The 14,796-nt window shown below is 34.9% G+C and overlaps 1 protein-coding gene across 6 annotated transcripts in view; it reads right to left on the bottom strand.

The window, feature by feature from the left end:
- Arhgef12 (Rho guanine nucleotide exchange factor 12) overlaps positions 1–14,796 on the bottom strand; it is a 155,205-nt gene that overhangs the window by 22,911 nt on the left and 117,498 nt on the right. For all 6 annotated transcript variants that reach the window (XM_063255933.1, XM_063255934.1, XM_063255935.1 and 3 more), the window contains 8 exons: positions 14,503–14,715; positions 10,347–10,479; positions 10,018–10,053; positions 9,527–9,681; positions 8,091–8,237; positions 6,749–6,834; positions 3,065–3,190; positions 1,244–1,358 (listed from right to left, as the gene is read on the bottom strand). In XM_063255933.1, coding sequence (XP_063112003.1) covers positions 1,244–1,358; positions 3,065–3,190; positions 6,749–6,834; positions 8,091–8,237; positions 9,527–9,681; positions 10,018–10,053; positions 10,347–10,479; positions 14,503–14,715 — 1,011 coding nt within the window. The remainder of the gene's footprint in view (positions 1–1,243; positions 1,359–3,064; positions 3,191–6,748; positions 6,835–8,090; positions 8,238–9,526; positions 9,682–10,017; positions 10,054–10,346; positions 10,480–14,502; positions 14,716–14,796) is intronic.

Here is a 14,796-nt window from a genome sequence, read left to right as displayed (position 1 = left end):
AAAGAAGCTATAGTATAGACCCCTAAATCCAGGAAGTTACAGAAAGTAATGAGGTCACAGTGTTACACATTCCAGGAAGCAAGTCTTATTCGCTATGTAAGATATACAAGTGGGTCCACTTTTTTTTTTCTTTTTTCTTTTTTTATCGGTACCGGGGATCGAACTCACGACTGCCTGCTTCCAAGGCAGGTGCTTAAGACGCTGAGCTAAATCCCCAGCCCCAAGTGGGTCCCATTTTTGTTTCTGGAATTTCACAGTACAGAGCTTACATAATGTCCAGTGAACCCATTAAACGATATTTTTTGAGTAACTCAGTTAAAAAATTCCAAAATAAGTTTCTCTGAATTTAAAATTGTATTTAAAAAAATAAACTGTAACATTTGTATCATTAAGATGAAGTTCACTGAAATACAATGAAGCTCTATGATCTAAAGAAGTCAGAACCAGAATATCCCAAATTATAATCCAGGGTATAAAACAGTACAGCCACACTGAGCAGATAAACTAAAAAAAATTAACATGCATAAATGTAAAACTACTTATTTTGCCACATACTGTAATTTTAAATTGCCTAGTTATGATTCAAATTCTCAGGCACTAGAAACAGCAGTTTGGTTGCATAATATTATTAATGAGAACTAAGTACAAGAGCCTAAAGCTCAACTGAGAAACTCAGATTCATCTCATGTTTCAAAACAGGAGAGCTGGAATTAGAAATGCATTTGTTTGCTTAATAAAAAAGTATGCATATTAATAATAGTAATATATCTATAAATAAAAATACAAAATATCTCTTCAGCCCAATATTAACCTTCCGCAACGAAAAAAATATATGCTAGGGCAAGCTTTTCCTACAAAGGCCTAGATGATAACTGTTTTACACTTTTCAGGCTAAATGGCCTCTGTTGTAACTATTTAACTCGGCCATTATAATGTAAAAAGTTGAAAAGACTTTTCAAAGGATGTAAATAGATGAATATGGCTGAGTTCTAATAAAACTTTATTTCCAAAAGCAAGCAGTGCCTGATTTGGTTCATGATCCAGTTTGCCACACTGTGTGTTATCAATGGAGTATATTAAATCAAACAGGCTGAAAAAGACTATATTATCTTGTTAGAAAATTCTGTCATACCATTTGGAAATCCAATTCTAGGCAGCAACATGACGGGATAGACTGGTTAGCAGGACATGCTTTTGTTTGGTGTTTACTTCTAGGTTTTTTAGTTCAGTGACAATGATATACCTGTGTATTTTGCAATATTATCCAAAAGAAGTGGGTACTTAGTAAGCCTCTGCATTTGAGTGGGAATGATATCCTTTAGCTGAAGACGACGACACAATGGATTACTTTCAGCATCCTGAAATTAAAGTGCAGTAAGTGAACCTACAGTTATTAGGACAGTAAGTATCTAACATGTACCATGTATTCAATTTTTTACAATACTAAGACAAATCTTTCCACATAATACGTCTCTTTCCTTTATTAATCACATTCTGGAGGAAGGCAGTCTTTAACACTGAACCAGTGACTTCTGCTACCTGTCTAAGCAAGGACAGAGCACCCATAAAGAATTCTAAGAACTGTTTTGCATGTGTGTTAAAACAGCTTTATCTTCCTCTGTTCAGCAAATCTAGGCACATTTTCTTGACTGGCATGCCTACCAAAAGTTAACAATTCATTGTATGTCATTCCAAGTAGACACAGTGGCTGCCAGTACAGATATGTTGGTTGATCTGTCAGAGGTCTCCAAACTTTTCAGTCACATTTGAGTTTGTAAATATTTAGGCTTTGAAGACCAAGAAAACTACTCAACTCTGCTGTCTAGCACAAAAATAGCCATAGACAATCCATAAATGAATGCATATGGTTCTGTTTATTTAAAAAAATACATTCTAAAATGGCCTAGAGACTCCCATCTTCTGGTGTGTACCTTCCATATAATCCCACACCACTAAGTGTGGGTGAAATCTGCAAGTATGAGAGAATGATAAGAAATCCTTCCTATATTAGTTTATCATCAGTTGACTGTGAGTTAATCAAAAAGCAAACTATCCTCGGTAGGCCGGATTTTCAGAGCAGCCTCTGAAAGAAAGAATCTGCGCCAGGGATGCATTCCTGCTAGTCAGAAATAAAGCAAATGTCTACCTGTAAATCACCTAAGCGGGCACAAAGATAAGGGCATTCCCTAGGAGCCAAGACTGGTTCCTTGACAACTAGCAGGAAGCTAGGGACCTGAGTTACGTATTTACAAGGATATTAATGCTTGTAATAACTAGGGATCTTAAGAGGCCCCAAGTCTCCAATGAGCACTGCAACTATAGCTGACACTTTGATTTCAACCTGGTAAAACTCTGAAGAAAAGGATCTAACTAAAATATAGTAATACTCCTCAACCACAAAAGCTTGCAATGATAAACTTACATTGAATGGCCATATTACAGTAATTTGTTACACACACAAAAAATAAATACACTTTGTCGCAATAAAATTTTTATTTACAAAAACAAGCAACAGGCTGGATGTGGCAAATGGATCACACAGAAGTCTTCACAGACTTTTACCAGTACCAATATATAATCCTACTCCAACGAGTACGATGGCTGTTACAACCTTCCCTGGGCCTGATACACACCTATTTTCATACTTTAACAATACCTTTTTAACAGTATAAATGCCACATTTCCTGACAAAACTCTCACGGTAACATAAATTTCTATGTCAAGTATTTTATTTATTTATTTTTTTTTTTTTGTCTTTTTCCTTTTCATCGGTACCAGGGATCGAACTCACGACTGCCTGCTTGCAAGGCAGGCGCTTATGCCGCTGAGCTAAATCCCCAGCCCCTATGTCAAGTATTTTAATAAAGATAAATTTTTTATTATTACTCATCATTCAAAAATCATCTTTATGCCTTCCAGTAATTTAAAAGATAATGTATGGCTTTTTAAAATAACACAAATGTAATCCTTACAAAAGACATTCTACATCAAAATTCCCCAAGTGCATTCTATAATTGATAAAAATTTGTTGTTTTCTTTTTTTTATGTGATTCACTCAACTCACTTGCACAAAAGTCTGGAATCGAGAATCCTTTTTCTGACGAGACTTGATCATTTCCAGGGCAAAAGGCTGGTTACTGCAAAATGTAGCAGCAGCATGTTTCAACTTCTCCTCTCCTGGTCCACTGAACTGTGCCAAGAATGCAAAGAAAACAATACAGAAGGAGACTTAAACAGAAGGCTGAGCAAAATGTGAGACAACCGCAATCCTTTCAGCATTCCAGGAAGTACTCTCAAGTGACAAAAATAGAGAGCTGCGTATGTGTGTACAGCTAACAATGGCTCTCCACTGAAAAGGCCTCACCCCGACACAGCCAGACCTTCTCTCATAAGTACCAATGTTCCTTCCTGGTAACTTCCCATAACTTACTATCTTGTAGCCTACATCACTTGTAAATTAAGGTAGAAAGGTTAGCCTGAGATTTAGCTTAGCAGCCTAAGTGCCTGCCTGGCAAGTGCCAGGTCGTGGGTTCGAACCCTGGTACAAAAAAAAAAAAAAAGAGAGAGAGAGAGAAAGGTTGGAGAAAATGAGATGCAAAATGCCCCGAAGAATGATACTGAAATTTGTCTCCATAGACTCTGACATCTTTATAAAAATTACTCTCCTACCGCTTTCGGAGGAAATCCTTGGAATATTGGCTTTCTCCCCCTACTCACTGTGCAATGTGCTATGACTAGAACAGGGTAGAAATAAAGTCAGATACTGCTACCTCACCTGTAAAGAGGCTGGAGCTGGAGAGGGGACATTCATGACCTTGTGAAACCTTTTAGCTAAAAATTATACTTTTTGCTAACATTTTTAATTTTTTTTATTTTAAAGAGGGTAAAATTAAACACAACCGAACAAAACAGAACATAAGAAAGCAATGTACGAGACATAAATTTCAAAGCAAGACAACAGAGATCTTCACTATTTATCATATTGTCTCTTGTTTTCTTCCAAATAGTTATCCATATTTTCACATACAGAGAAATCACACAAAACAACACAGCATAGTACTGATCTGAACAAGAACAGGAAGGTGTTTTAGGTCTTCAAGATCAAACAACAGGGAAGTCAACAATGGCTGTCATAGTGTCTCTCATTATCTTCAAAATAGCTGTCTATACCTTCATGTATGTTGCAATCATGCAAAACAAAACAGGCTAAAATCACTCTGAACATAGAATAATAGTATTGCTGGATTTCACATCATGACGCTACGGAATCAGCACTAACATTTTTAGTTTTTAAATTCAAATTTGCATATGTTGTGATTTGAAGGCATGATGAAACACCCCACAAGTGCGTCAGTTATAAGGTGTGCTTTTAAGTCAAATAAACTATTTTTAATACCACTTTTTATATTTTTAAATTATTGCTTTAAAATTTATCAAAAGACTTTATATAGTCTTTCACTTAAAGCCACATTCCCAAAAATTTATAAATGAAGATATTTTGTAAGAAATTCTTTGTATTATACACGAAGATAAATTTGTTTTTCAAGTAGGTTGCATATGAAGTATACTTTCATAGATCAAATGTGTAATCTCATTCTATTAAAAACATGACGGCAGGGCTGGGGATGTTGCTCAGTGGTATAGTACTTGCCTACCATGTGCAAGCCCTTGGCTTCCATCCTAACACTGTATAAGTAAATAGGTGAATACATAAGAAACCTGACACATTGAGAGATAAGACTGTCAGCATTTTTGATATATTTGTAATCAAAGTATCACACTAATACAAGGAGCAGCTGGGTTAACAAAAGAAAGTAACACTGCATACCCCAAGTATATGTACAATAGTTTTACAAGCAGTTTAAGTATTTATGTAAGGTGATCTTAATGGACCAACATAAGAAAAAAAAAAACCTCTTCAAAACTATTTTCTAAAATATAGCAGGAGGGGATAGAGGTGTAACTTAGTTTGACAGCATATACAAAGCATGTGCAAGGCCCTGGGTCTGATCCCCAGCACCACAGAAAAGAAAAAAGAAAACATACTAAAAATAGCAGGAATAAATCTAAAAGACTATTTAAAAGACTATCTAAAAGAATACTTTGATTCCAGGACTCCTGGCCAATGTTTTCCCATTTTAATTTTTGTATGTAACAGCTATTAAACCAGATTAGTTAGTTCATTCTGTGTTTTCTCAACTTTTCATAAGTATACCATGTAAGTCTAGAATACACTTCTATTTACATGATCTGAAGAAAATCTTTTGTCTCCCTCTGTTCTTAGGTTTCTTTGCTTTATTTGGCCCAGTAGATTTATGCAGCCAACTGCATAAAGAGAACCAACTGCACTTTGCACTTTGTATCTTATTAATGATGTATCTCATTTGAAACTTGCCCAATGTTTTATAAGAGAAGCAAATGAACCTGCTTAAAAATCAAGGTGCACTATGTTAATAATTCAAGTAGGACCTGGAAACTGATGCCTTATTATAAAAAGAAATCATGGGCAAAACTTTCAATGTCCTACTTCAAGTTAGCATCACACTGTCAAGTCAACAGAATTGAGTTCTCGTTCTCATTGCTACACTGAGACTAAGAAAAAAGACAAACCACACTACTAAGAGGAGCCATTCTATAAGCTGAATTTTTCAAAGAAGCTAAATCTTCTTAATAACAATAATGTGAAAGTGGGCTTAGGGTAGAAAATGCTTTGGAAAATGTAATAAATGAAAGCAACACTGGATTACGATTTCTTGCTCCTGTTCTGAGTCAAGTGATTAAAAAGATACATGCTATTAGATTAGGTGATTCTAGGTGACTATGATGTCACCAGTAAGATAAAGAAACCAGTTAAATGAACAATGTATTAGTTAACTTTCTAGACTTTAATCTTTTAAAAAAGCTGTAATTATAGAATTATTAAAATCTTGTGGCATTTCCTGAAGTAGTGTATATAAAACAGTGAATTTCTGTAGCCATATCCAAACCATTCTTATTTGGCCTGTGTTAAAATTCTGAGAAATAAACTATATACTCCAACATTATTAATCATTATTAACTACATAGTACTTGTTAATTTTTTAAAAAAACAGTTTTGTTTTGTTTTTGCACCAGGAAATGAACTCAGGACCTTGCACTTATCAGGCATGTACTGTACCACTGAGCTAAATCCCCACCAAAGAATTTAAATAAATTGCTTTCTGTATGTTCTAGTTTTGGGTTCTCTGCTACATAGTCCCACACAACTTGTATTCTCTCTCTTTTATTATACCCATCACATTTTAAATAACCAAGAGAACGTTTTCCCATTAATTACAAGCTCTCAAGGGCAGAAGCATTATCCTATATACTGACCAAGGCAGAAACACAGAATCTAACAAGTACTAAGCCTCTGGACTCTTATACCTTTTTCTATTATTATGATAGAAGTTCTGGATCTATAATTGTGTATTATGCAGTTACAATTTAGACAATAGAAGATGGTTAAAATTCTGTATTATTTTTATCAAGATCCATTTTACTCTCTTTAAAACATGAAGACTAGAATCTTTATTTCAGTGACATAGAAATTTTCAGTTTCAGTGCTGATCAGAATGTATTAACCATTCTACACACTTCTACCTTTTCCAGATTTACATTAACTTTGCAAATGGAGATTCTGTATATCTGGAAAGACTTGTTACTTAACAATGGATCTAATCAATAAGTGTCTATAAAACTATTAAAAAGAAACACAAAATTCCCTTACCCAGCTCAACAGATCTTCGCCAATGTGATCGATCACAGATGTCTCATTCCGCTTCCGAACAGCCTTCATTTGCTCATTCAACCCAACTAAATAAATAAACACACACACACACACAATTTTGGCTGAATTATTGGTAGTACTAAGTACCTACGTTTTCAGAGCCGGAATTTTCAAGCCAGGCATAGTGGTGAATGCCTATAATCTCGGATATCATGAGGCTGAACCTAAGTCAGCATGGACAACTCAAGACTGTTTCAAAATTTAAAAAATCAGAAGAACCAGTGTTGTAGCTCAGTGCTCCCTACGTTTCATTCCTAGTATTTGAAACACATACATACACAGAAATTTCAGAGAAGAATTTCAGTACTTTCAATATCCTTAAATATAAATCTGGATACAATGCTTATACATCTAGATATTGTAAGCCTGACCTAAAAAAACAGTGCTAAACCATCAAAAACAACATTTTTAGAAACTAGTACATTACAAACAGTGCAGCTGCATCAAATACGCATTTAACCTCAAAACTCCATGTATAACCAAGCTCAATAAGAATTTAAGTAGAAGTAGTGCAAGTGATTCTGTTCACTGATCTTCTCAAAATATGTATGTGCATTGTAATTGATATAATCAGGCCTAAATTTTTCAATGCACGTTGGGGTAAAACCTAAGATTACCTACAGAGTTGTAAAGGGCACTCACTGATTTGCCTGGTAAATGTTGAGTTGATACATGCTGGTATCAACTGACAGAGACTGAAGATTAAGAGTCATAGAGAAATAGTAACCTACAAAGTGAGGAGCATCCCACTGTTATCTACAAAAATCCAAGATGACTCACTCAGGGAAAGTTGCAGGTAGAATATCTGTGTATTTATAAAATGTGTTCAAAGCAAAACAATATAGCAATTCCTTAAAATTATCCCACCATGGGATAATAACAGCTGTAACAGTAATATTGCATATTACTATGTGTGAAATACATGTAAGCATATATTATTATATGGGATATATATTTTAAAATCATATATACTATACTTAACAGGAAATTTTCAAAGGTAATTTTGACTGTTCATATTATTCGATTTAAGCACTAACTTTAGACCTGAAGGCTTGTGTTTATACTCTACACACACACACACACACACACACACACACACAAACTGACTGTGGGAGTAATCGGTCTAAATAAAGATTCAGTAATTTCTTTACCTGATGCATTCACATACAATTTCAGGCATGTGAACATGTATGTAAATTATATATAGTTTACAAAATTAAATACTCTCAATCTTTTCCCTGTTGATTATGTATGGGTAAAGATCAGAGCTAACTCATCTTACCATGAAGCTGAAGAATATCTTCCAAGTTTGAAAAAATCTTCCGTAATTCTGAAGGTGACAGAATTCCTTCTCTGGACACTCGCTGATAGAATACTTGGTCAAGAACCTTCAGTGTTCGGACATGAGCTCTTTCAGTGTAGAACAATTCTAAGTTTAAAGAAAAAAGGTATGAAATGCTCTTACTTAGAATAATTCCAAAGGATCAATCTTTGTAATTGTAATTAGGAAGTAAATGAGTTATACAATAAATTATTTATGTAGAAAGAATGATTTATCTCTGAAATCACTTTGACTCCATGAAATACTTCTATACAGTGGTTCTCAGCTGAATGAAAGCTATCATTCAAAACTATTTCATACTTAAAATGGGCAAGGAGGCACATGCCTATAATTTCACAGGAGACTAAGACAGGAGGATTAGAACTCTGAGCCCAGCTCAACCCCGGACAGTTTAACAACTTAGCAAAACCCTTTCTCAAAATGAAAAAGGGTTGGAGGGTATAGTTCAGTGGTAAGGGCTTGGGTTCAACTGCAGTACTGCAAACAATAAACAGCAATGAAATAAAATATAAGTGTATTTTGTACTTAAAAAATATAAGTGTATTTTGTACTGCATCTGGTAGCTTAAGCAATTCTTTGAGGACAACAATAGCTGATATAACAACCCTTGTTAAATCCCTATCATCTTGTTTTGAAATCCTATTTTGCTATTGTTTTTTTGTGTCATTTTGCTTTTGTTGTTGCTTTTTAATTGTTTATTTCTTGAGTTTTCTGTTTTCTCTTTAAAATAAAAAAATTAACAGTGCATTCCCAAACTCATTCAATTGTTTATCTATTGTGATCACAAGTTAGAAATCTTTAAGCATCAATACCATATAGATTTTAAGCCATTTTAAGAATATCGGGCTTTTGCTTATCTAATCTGCCTATAATATAGGCAAATAGACTGGAATTTCACTATATTACAAAGTTGTCAGAGATAAGGATATTCAATCAACTCATGTCCTAAGGATAGTATAGGATATAGCATCTAAACTACGAATCTGTCACATATACATTAGGGTAACTAACAAGCACTGACACAGGGGCCAGAAAGAGTTAGATCGTAGTGTCGTTTTATCAGCTGTATGACCTTGATTAACTCAACTAGTTTCTCTGGGCTTTAGCCTCTTCTTTAGGCATAAAAATGGTTTGAGAGCTATAATACTATAGATCTTAAGTATCTTGAAGGCTAAACATTTTCTCTTTAAATTATCAGTAAGAATCACAGAATCACATTTTGGAATGGAAAGGTTCAAGAATTTTCTATCTAGTTTAATTCTCTTTGCTGGAAAAAAAAAGTTGAGAGAAACTGAAGCAAACTCTAAGGCTGAGGAATCTACTTTATTCTGATAAAACTCAGTATGTGTGAAAAACAACAGATTGATAAAACTCACCATTAATGACTTCCTGTCTTTTAATCTCACAAGCTTTCAGTCCCAGTAACACTTCTCGGCTAACAAGCTGCTGCCAGTTGGGTGGATCTGTTTCTAGGTCATTCTCAAATTGCTCATCCTCACTCTGACTTTCTCCAAAGGCTATGCTGTCAAACCTAATGAAGAAAAGTGACGAAAACTATTGGAGAACTTCAAGTGGACAACAGGAAACTGCACAGCTCTTAAGGCTATAGTTCAGTCACTTTTGTAAATCTGATTCAGCAGAGCCTCAAACATACTACCTTCCTACAAAATGCTTTACACATGCTATGTACACTTTAATATGTATCTTTTGATTTATGCTTATTAAAATTTTTCTTTTATGTTCTTTAACACAATAGTGTACAAGAGTTAAGACTGGAAATTTAGGGAAGAAAAGCTCTATTTCTTAGACTGCAAGAATCCTTTTTTAACTGTAAGCCTTTATTGAAAGCTACTTAAGATTTACTTACTTTCGGAAAGGCTTTGGTGTCCCAAGTTCTGTCAGCCTTAAAATAATGAAGAATAGGGTTAAAAGGAAACCAAAATGGAGATCAAAAAATTTATAGCTAAGTATTTAAAACTGAGTTAAATGCCAATGGCTGGATAAACAATTCTCCCAGATACAGGAATTATTTAATATGAAATAAATAGAAAATTTTAGTACTGCTCTAATATTTACTACCAACACATGCTACTTCCTTAAAAACATTACAAAAGGAAAAACATCACAAAGTACAAAAATACACAACTTTAAAAAACTAAGCAACCCCTACAACCCACTAAGGTCTTACTGACTCACCTTTCCACTTCATACTCCTCCTCCTGAACCTGGTCTAATGGAGGAGGAGGGAAATCAAAGATGGTATTAGGAGTACGAGGTGCGCCATCCAAGGAGTCTCCAGATGCCAGTGTTTCTCTGACTTGTTTTAATCCTAAAAAGATAAAAGTCAGACATTGGCATAGTGTTATTAAAGACAATGATTACAGAAAAATTAGTCTCAAGAAAACCTACTTCACAGTGACATTTTTATTTAAATATTTTCAGGCTAGCTAGAACCAAAATTTTAATACATAAAACTTTTAAATGAACTTAAAAAAATAAACAGGAAAATAATTTTTAAAGTACTTCTTAAAAATCAAAAACTCATTCAGAAAAGTGTATGATCAGGAGCAACATCATCCCACAATATCCCCTTCTGCTTCCAGTATCAACCTTGTTAAAGTTTCTATCTAGATGTCCACCCAAAGCCTCATGTGCTCAAAGACAGGGCTTTTGGGAGGTGACTGGACCACCAAGGTGCACTGACCAAGCCCACCCATGAGTTTACAGCTGACTTGCTGTTAGGAAGTGGGATCTGATTGAAGAGGTGAGTCACTGGAGGGCATGGCCTAAAGGATTTACCTTCCTCCACTCTCTCTCAGCTTCCTGGGTGCTGTGCCAGGAGATGCTTTTCCTTTGCCACACCCCTCTGCCATGCTATTCTTCCAGCCAAACAGACTGAAACCTCTACAACAGTGAGCTAAAAGAAACCTCTACTCCTTTAATTTATTGGTATTAGGTACTGTGTCCTAGCATCAACCAAAATAACAAAGAAAAACTCTTTTTCATGTTTTCAATCTTAGTTATTAGGGTGATCCAATTCCAATAATAATCTGTATTTTTCTTTTTCTTGATTTATTATCTTTAGGTAGTACGTATTTCTTACCCTTCTGATGATTTTACTCATTTATACTTCCAGTACCAACTTTCCTACACAGTCCTAATGGGACCACTATCACATATGCAGCCCATTTTTGATCAAACTGCTGTTACGTGGTACATTAATCGTATAATGAATGAAACGTATGATGAATGAGAAAAAAAAGGGATTCATCCATACAGTGTCCTTGGAAACTCTAAGTACACTAAAAAGATACGACGTTGAATAGTTGTATTATTAGAAACACTTAATAGTTATATTATACCTGCTGGGTGACTAGTTATTACCTAAATTAAAGTCTGTTTATGTTCCATCAAGGAGTTTCTATCTCAACTCTTTTCTGTTAGATTAGATGCTTAGAATCCATATCCTTTCCTCTCTTTCTTTCAGCTTGGATTTCTTTCAACTGCATTCTTAGTTACATCAAGATGATTTCTGACATTTATATTTTGATCTGAAGCCATGGAAAAATATTCTATGCTTTGTCTAGTAGAATGATTCTGAAAGTCCAAAAATCAATGAAGTGTGCTGACATTATTATTATGCCCTTTTTTTTTTTTTTTTTGGTCTTTTTGAGATAGGGTCTCTGTGGTGGTTTTCTATTTTATTTCTTCAAATTTTTCTCAAATGTCCATGTTTTGATATTTCTTATATACATTCTAAAATTTTAGGGACATTTTTTCTTCCTTTAAACAATAATGATTATAGTAGTTTGAAAATATGTCCACAATTTTTTGACATTTCTCCCTTCAGGAATGGATGCAAGATTTAACAACTTGTTTCTACCTTGCATAATTACTAGGAACTAAAATGTAAAATACAGCAGTACATTCTTCTTGCCCTGTCTCGTGGATAACTCTAGAAAAATTCAGTTTATTATGTCAAGGTGTAATCCAGGAGCTCCATATGGCAAAGAGGTGAGACAGTAAGAAGTGGATCCCCCACCTTTTTGAGAGACCACAAGCCCACCCAGCTAAGTAGCTACAAAGTTATTCCCTCACCAAAAAGGGAGGTAATGTTTTGGTGTTAAGCAGCCTGCAAACTGTTGTGTTACAACACAATGATTAATAACTAATAAAATATTTCTTGCATTGTACCTAGTGGTTGTATTTTTAAAATTTTTTCTCTGAGTGCTCCTTTACCATAGGATCTTATTCTTACTTTACAGATACAGTAACTTCTTTAATGTCTCCAAATATTATCTAGTTAGAGGTAGTCTTTTAAAGTTCTTGTCAGTTACCAAAATTTTTTTCTTCTAAAGGAAGAAGTGTATTTCATGTGTATTTTCCAGTGTATTTCATGTTCTCTATGTCTGTATTTAATATATCTGGCCTTATGTATAAATCTTAGGTATTGATTCTAGTAAGCAAACGTTTCTTTCTAAAGATAAGTAATGATGTTCATACTTAAGAATCAAAGACTAGGTGGCTGACTGGGCTTTCTTTTGCTGCTATATGGAAGTAGTATTGTCTAATTGAGGGCTCTTTACGTAGTGTGAGTCCCTGGCCATGTCTGTCAGGTTTAGGTTCCTAACTGTACGAACCTAAGGGAATCAACTCCATGAAGGATTTAACTCTCCCTAAAAAATTCATTCCATTTCTATTAAAAAAATAAAAAAAAAATTTAAAAACCCAACTCATTGGTATTCTTCTAGTCCATAAATGACAGAATACTTACATTTTATAAAGCAGAACTGCTTACATTTTATAAAGGAGTCAGAAAATGCTGACACAGCCAGACTATAGATACTCAACTCAGTCATCACTTTTAGCTCTATTTCTTTCTTTTTTGCACATGCGAACACTGAGGCTAAAGTCTTTCCATGGTTCCAATGGGCAGAATGGCTTGCACCTTAACCTCCTTAAACAAATTAGCCTCTGAATTGTGTTATGTTGTTTTACTCATTTATCCACTCTTGCCCACTTTCGATCTTCCAAACATGAAATCTCTCATGTGAAACAACAGTCTCTCCCTCTACCCACTTTCTCTCTATGGTTGTTAGGCTCTATCTCCTATGTTTTTATTTCCATGAATCATGGGGGCTAAGAAGTATCAATGCTTTTACTCTAAGAATTGCATACCTCAGAAAATTCTCAGGCAGCACTCCAAGTGTCACTCCTACTTGTCTGTCTAAACAGAAACCTGCTTGTTCCATGAGGAGGAAGAACCTAGTTCTTTTGCCACAGTGTTCTGAAAACGAAAGTGGTATTTCGTCTTAAACTGTGTATGGGTAGAGATGCAATGGGTAGCCCTGTTCCTCTGTCCAACTTTTAGGCCAGAATCGTGCCCTCATCTTGTAAAGTCACTTGGTTCATTAAACCTGGCATTCTCTGGATATATCACATCTTCTCCCTCCTCACAACAGTTATCTAGTAACCTCCTCTAAGACGCATCAGTGACATTCCCACAGCTTCTTCCTTAACTCTGTCATCACCAGAATCTGAATTGCTTCAAGAATCATGAGCATGGAGTGACACACCTTTCTTCAAATAAAACCACTTATATGCCTAGCTGACCTGTCTAAGAAGCCAATTGTAACAAGTATGAAGAAATATGGTACTAAGCTCCTTTAGTGATTATCTGTAACAATTACTTCTTTTCTCCCTTTAATTTTCAAATCTCCTTGCCTCTCTAAAACTTTGCTCAATTAATAACCTTGCCTTTTACATACACTCTGCAGATCCTCTCCTCTCCTCAAAACTTTGCTCTGTTGTTGATATAGTTTCATTCCCATATATTCAACCTCTTTTTGCTACAGGCTTCTCATTACTATTTTTTAAATATCTCTAAAGTTTTTAGTCTTAGACTCCAACATCTGCCTCTAACTAGTGACCATTTTCCACAATTTTTCTATTATCTCTTTTCGGGACTTACCACAATCTGAATTTTTCGAGTGACTCTCTCCCTTATGTGACTAAGGATCAAGAGGCAAGCATTTGTGTAGAATTATTATATCCCAAAATCTGGCACAAAGATACTGTCTGACAGAGACATAAGACTTATTTATGATACATTTTTACCATCTACTTTTATCTAATATTATCACCTATTATCATCTATCATTATCAAGTACTTTTAGATAGATAAGAACTACTTATCACACATCATTGATTTATTATGTTACTGAATATTAAAATGTTAAAATCAAAGTAAATTAAAATTCAGCCTGACTTAGAATACTCTGCCTATCACTTAATTAGTGTGTTTGTTTTAAATGCTGATATTTAGCTAAGCTGACCCTTAGTAGTGGCTCACCTGTATCATTCTCTTTCCCTCCTTCCTGGGAGAGAGTGACTCCTGCAGCCACAGAACTCATGGAACTGCTAGGCAGGTATCCAGCATCTGTTCCTTCATTTGTTACCCCACTCTGATGCAACTTAGCAGAGTCCTGAGGTTCAGGACTCACAGAGGAGGGAGTGGATAAGTGCTTGGGGTGACGTGCCTTCTGTAGTTCCATGGCCCTGCCAACTGAATGGAAAATAATGATAAGTAATCTATGTCGCAAGACAGCTCAATAAAAAAAGAGATGAAGTAAAAATATCCTAAAAG

This window comes from Cavia porcellus, unplaced genomic scaffold (genome assembly GCF_034190915.1).
Source record: "Cavia porcellus strain 051 isolate PalLab524CR breed Dunkin Hartley unplaced genomic scaffold, mCavPor4.1 scaffold_9, whole genome shotgun sequence".
Lineage (NCBI taxonomy): Eukaryota > Metazoa > Chordata > Mammalia > Rodentia > Caviidae > Cavia > Cavia porcellus.
The sequence above is the reverse complement of the archived record's forward strand: the minus strand, read 5'-3'. Positions and strand labels throughout refer to the sequence as shown.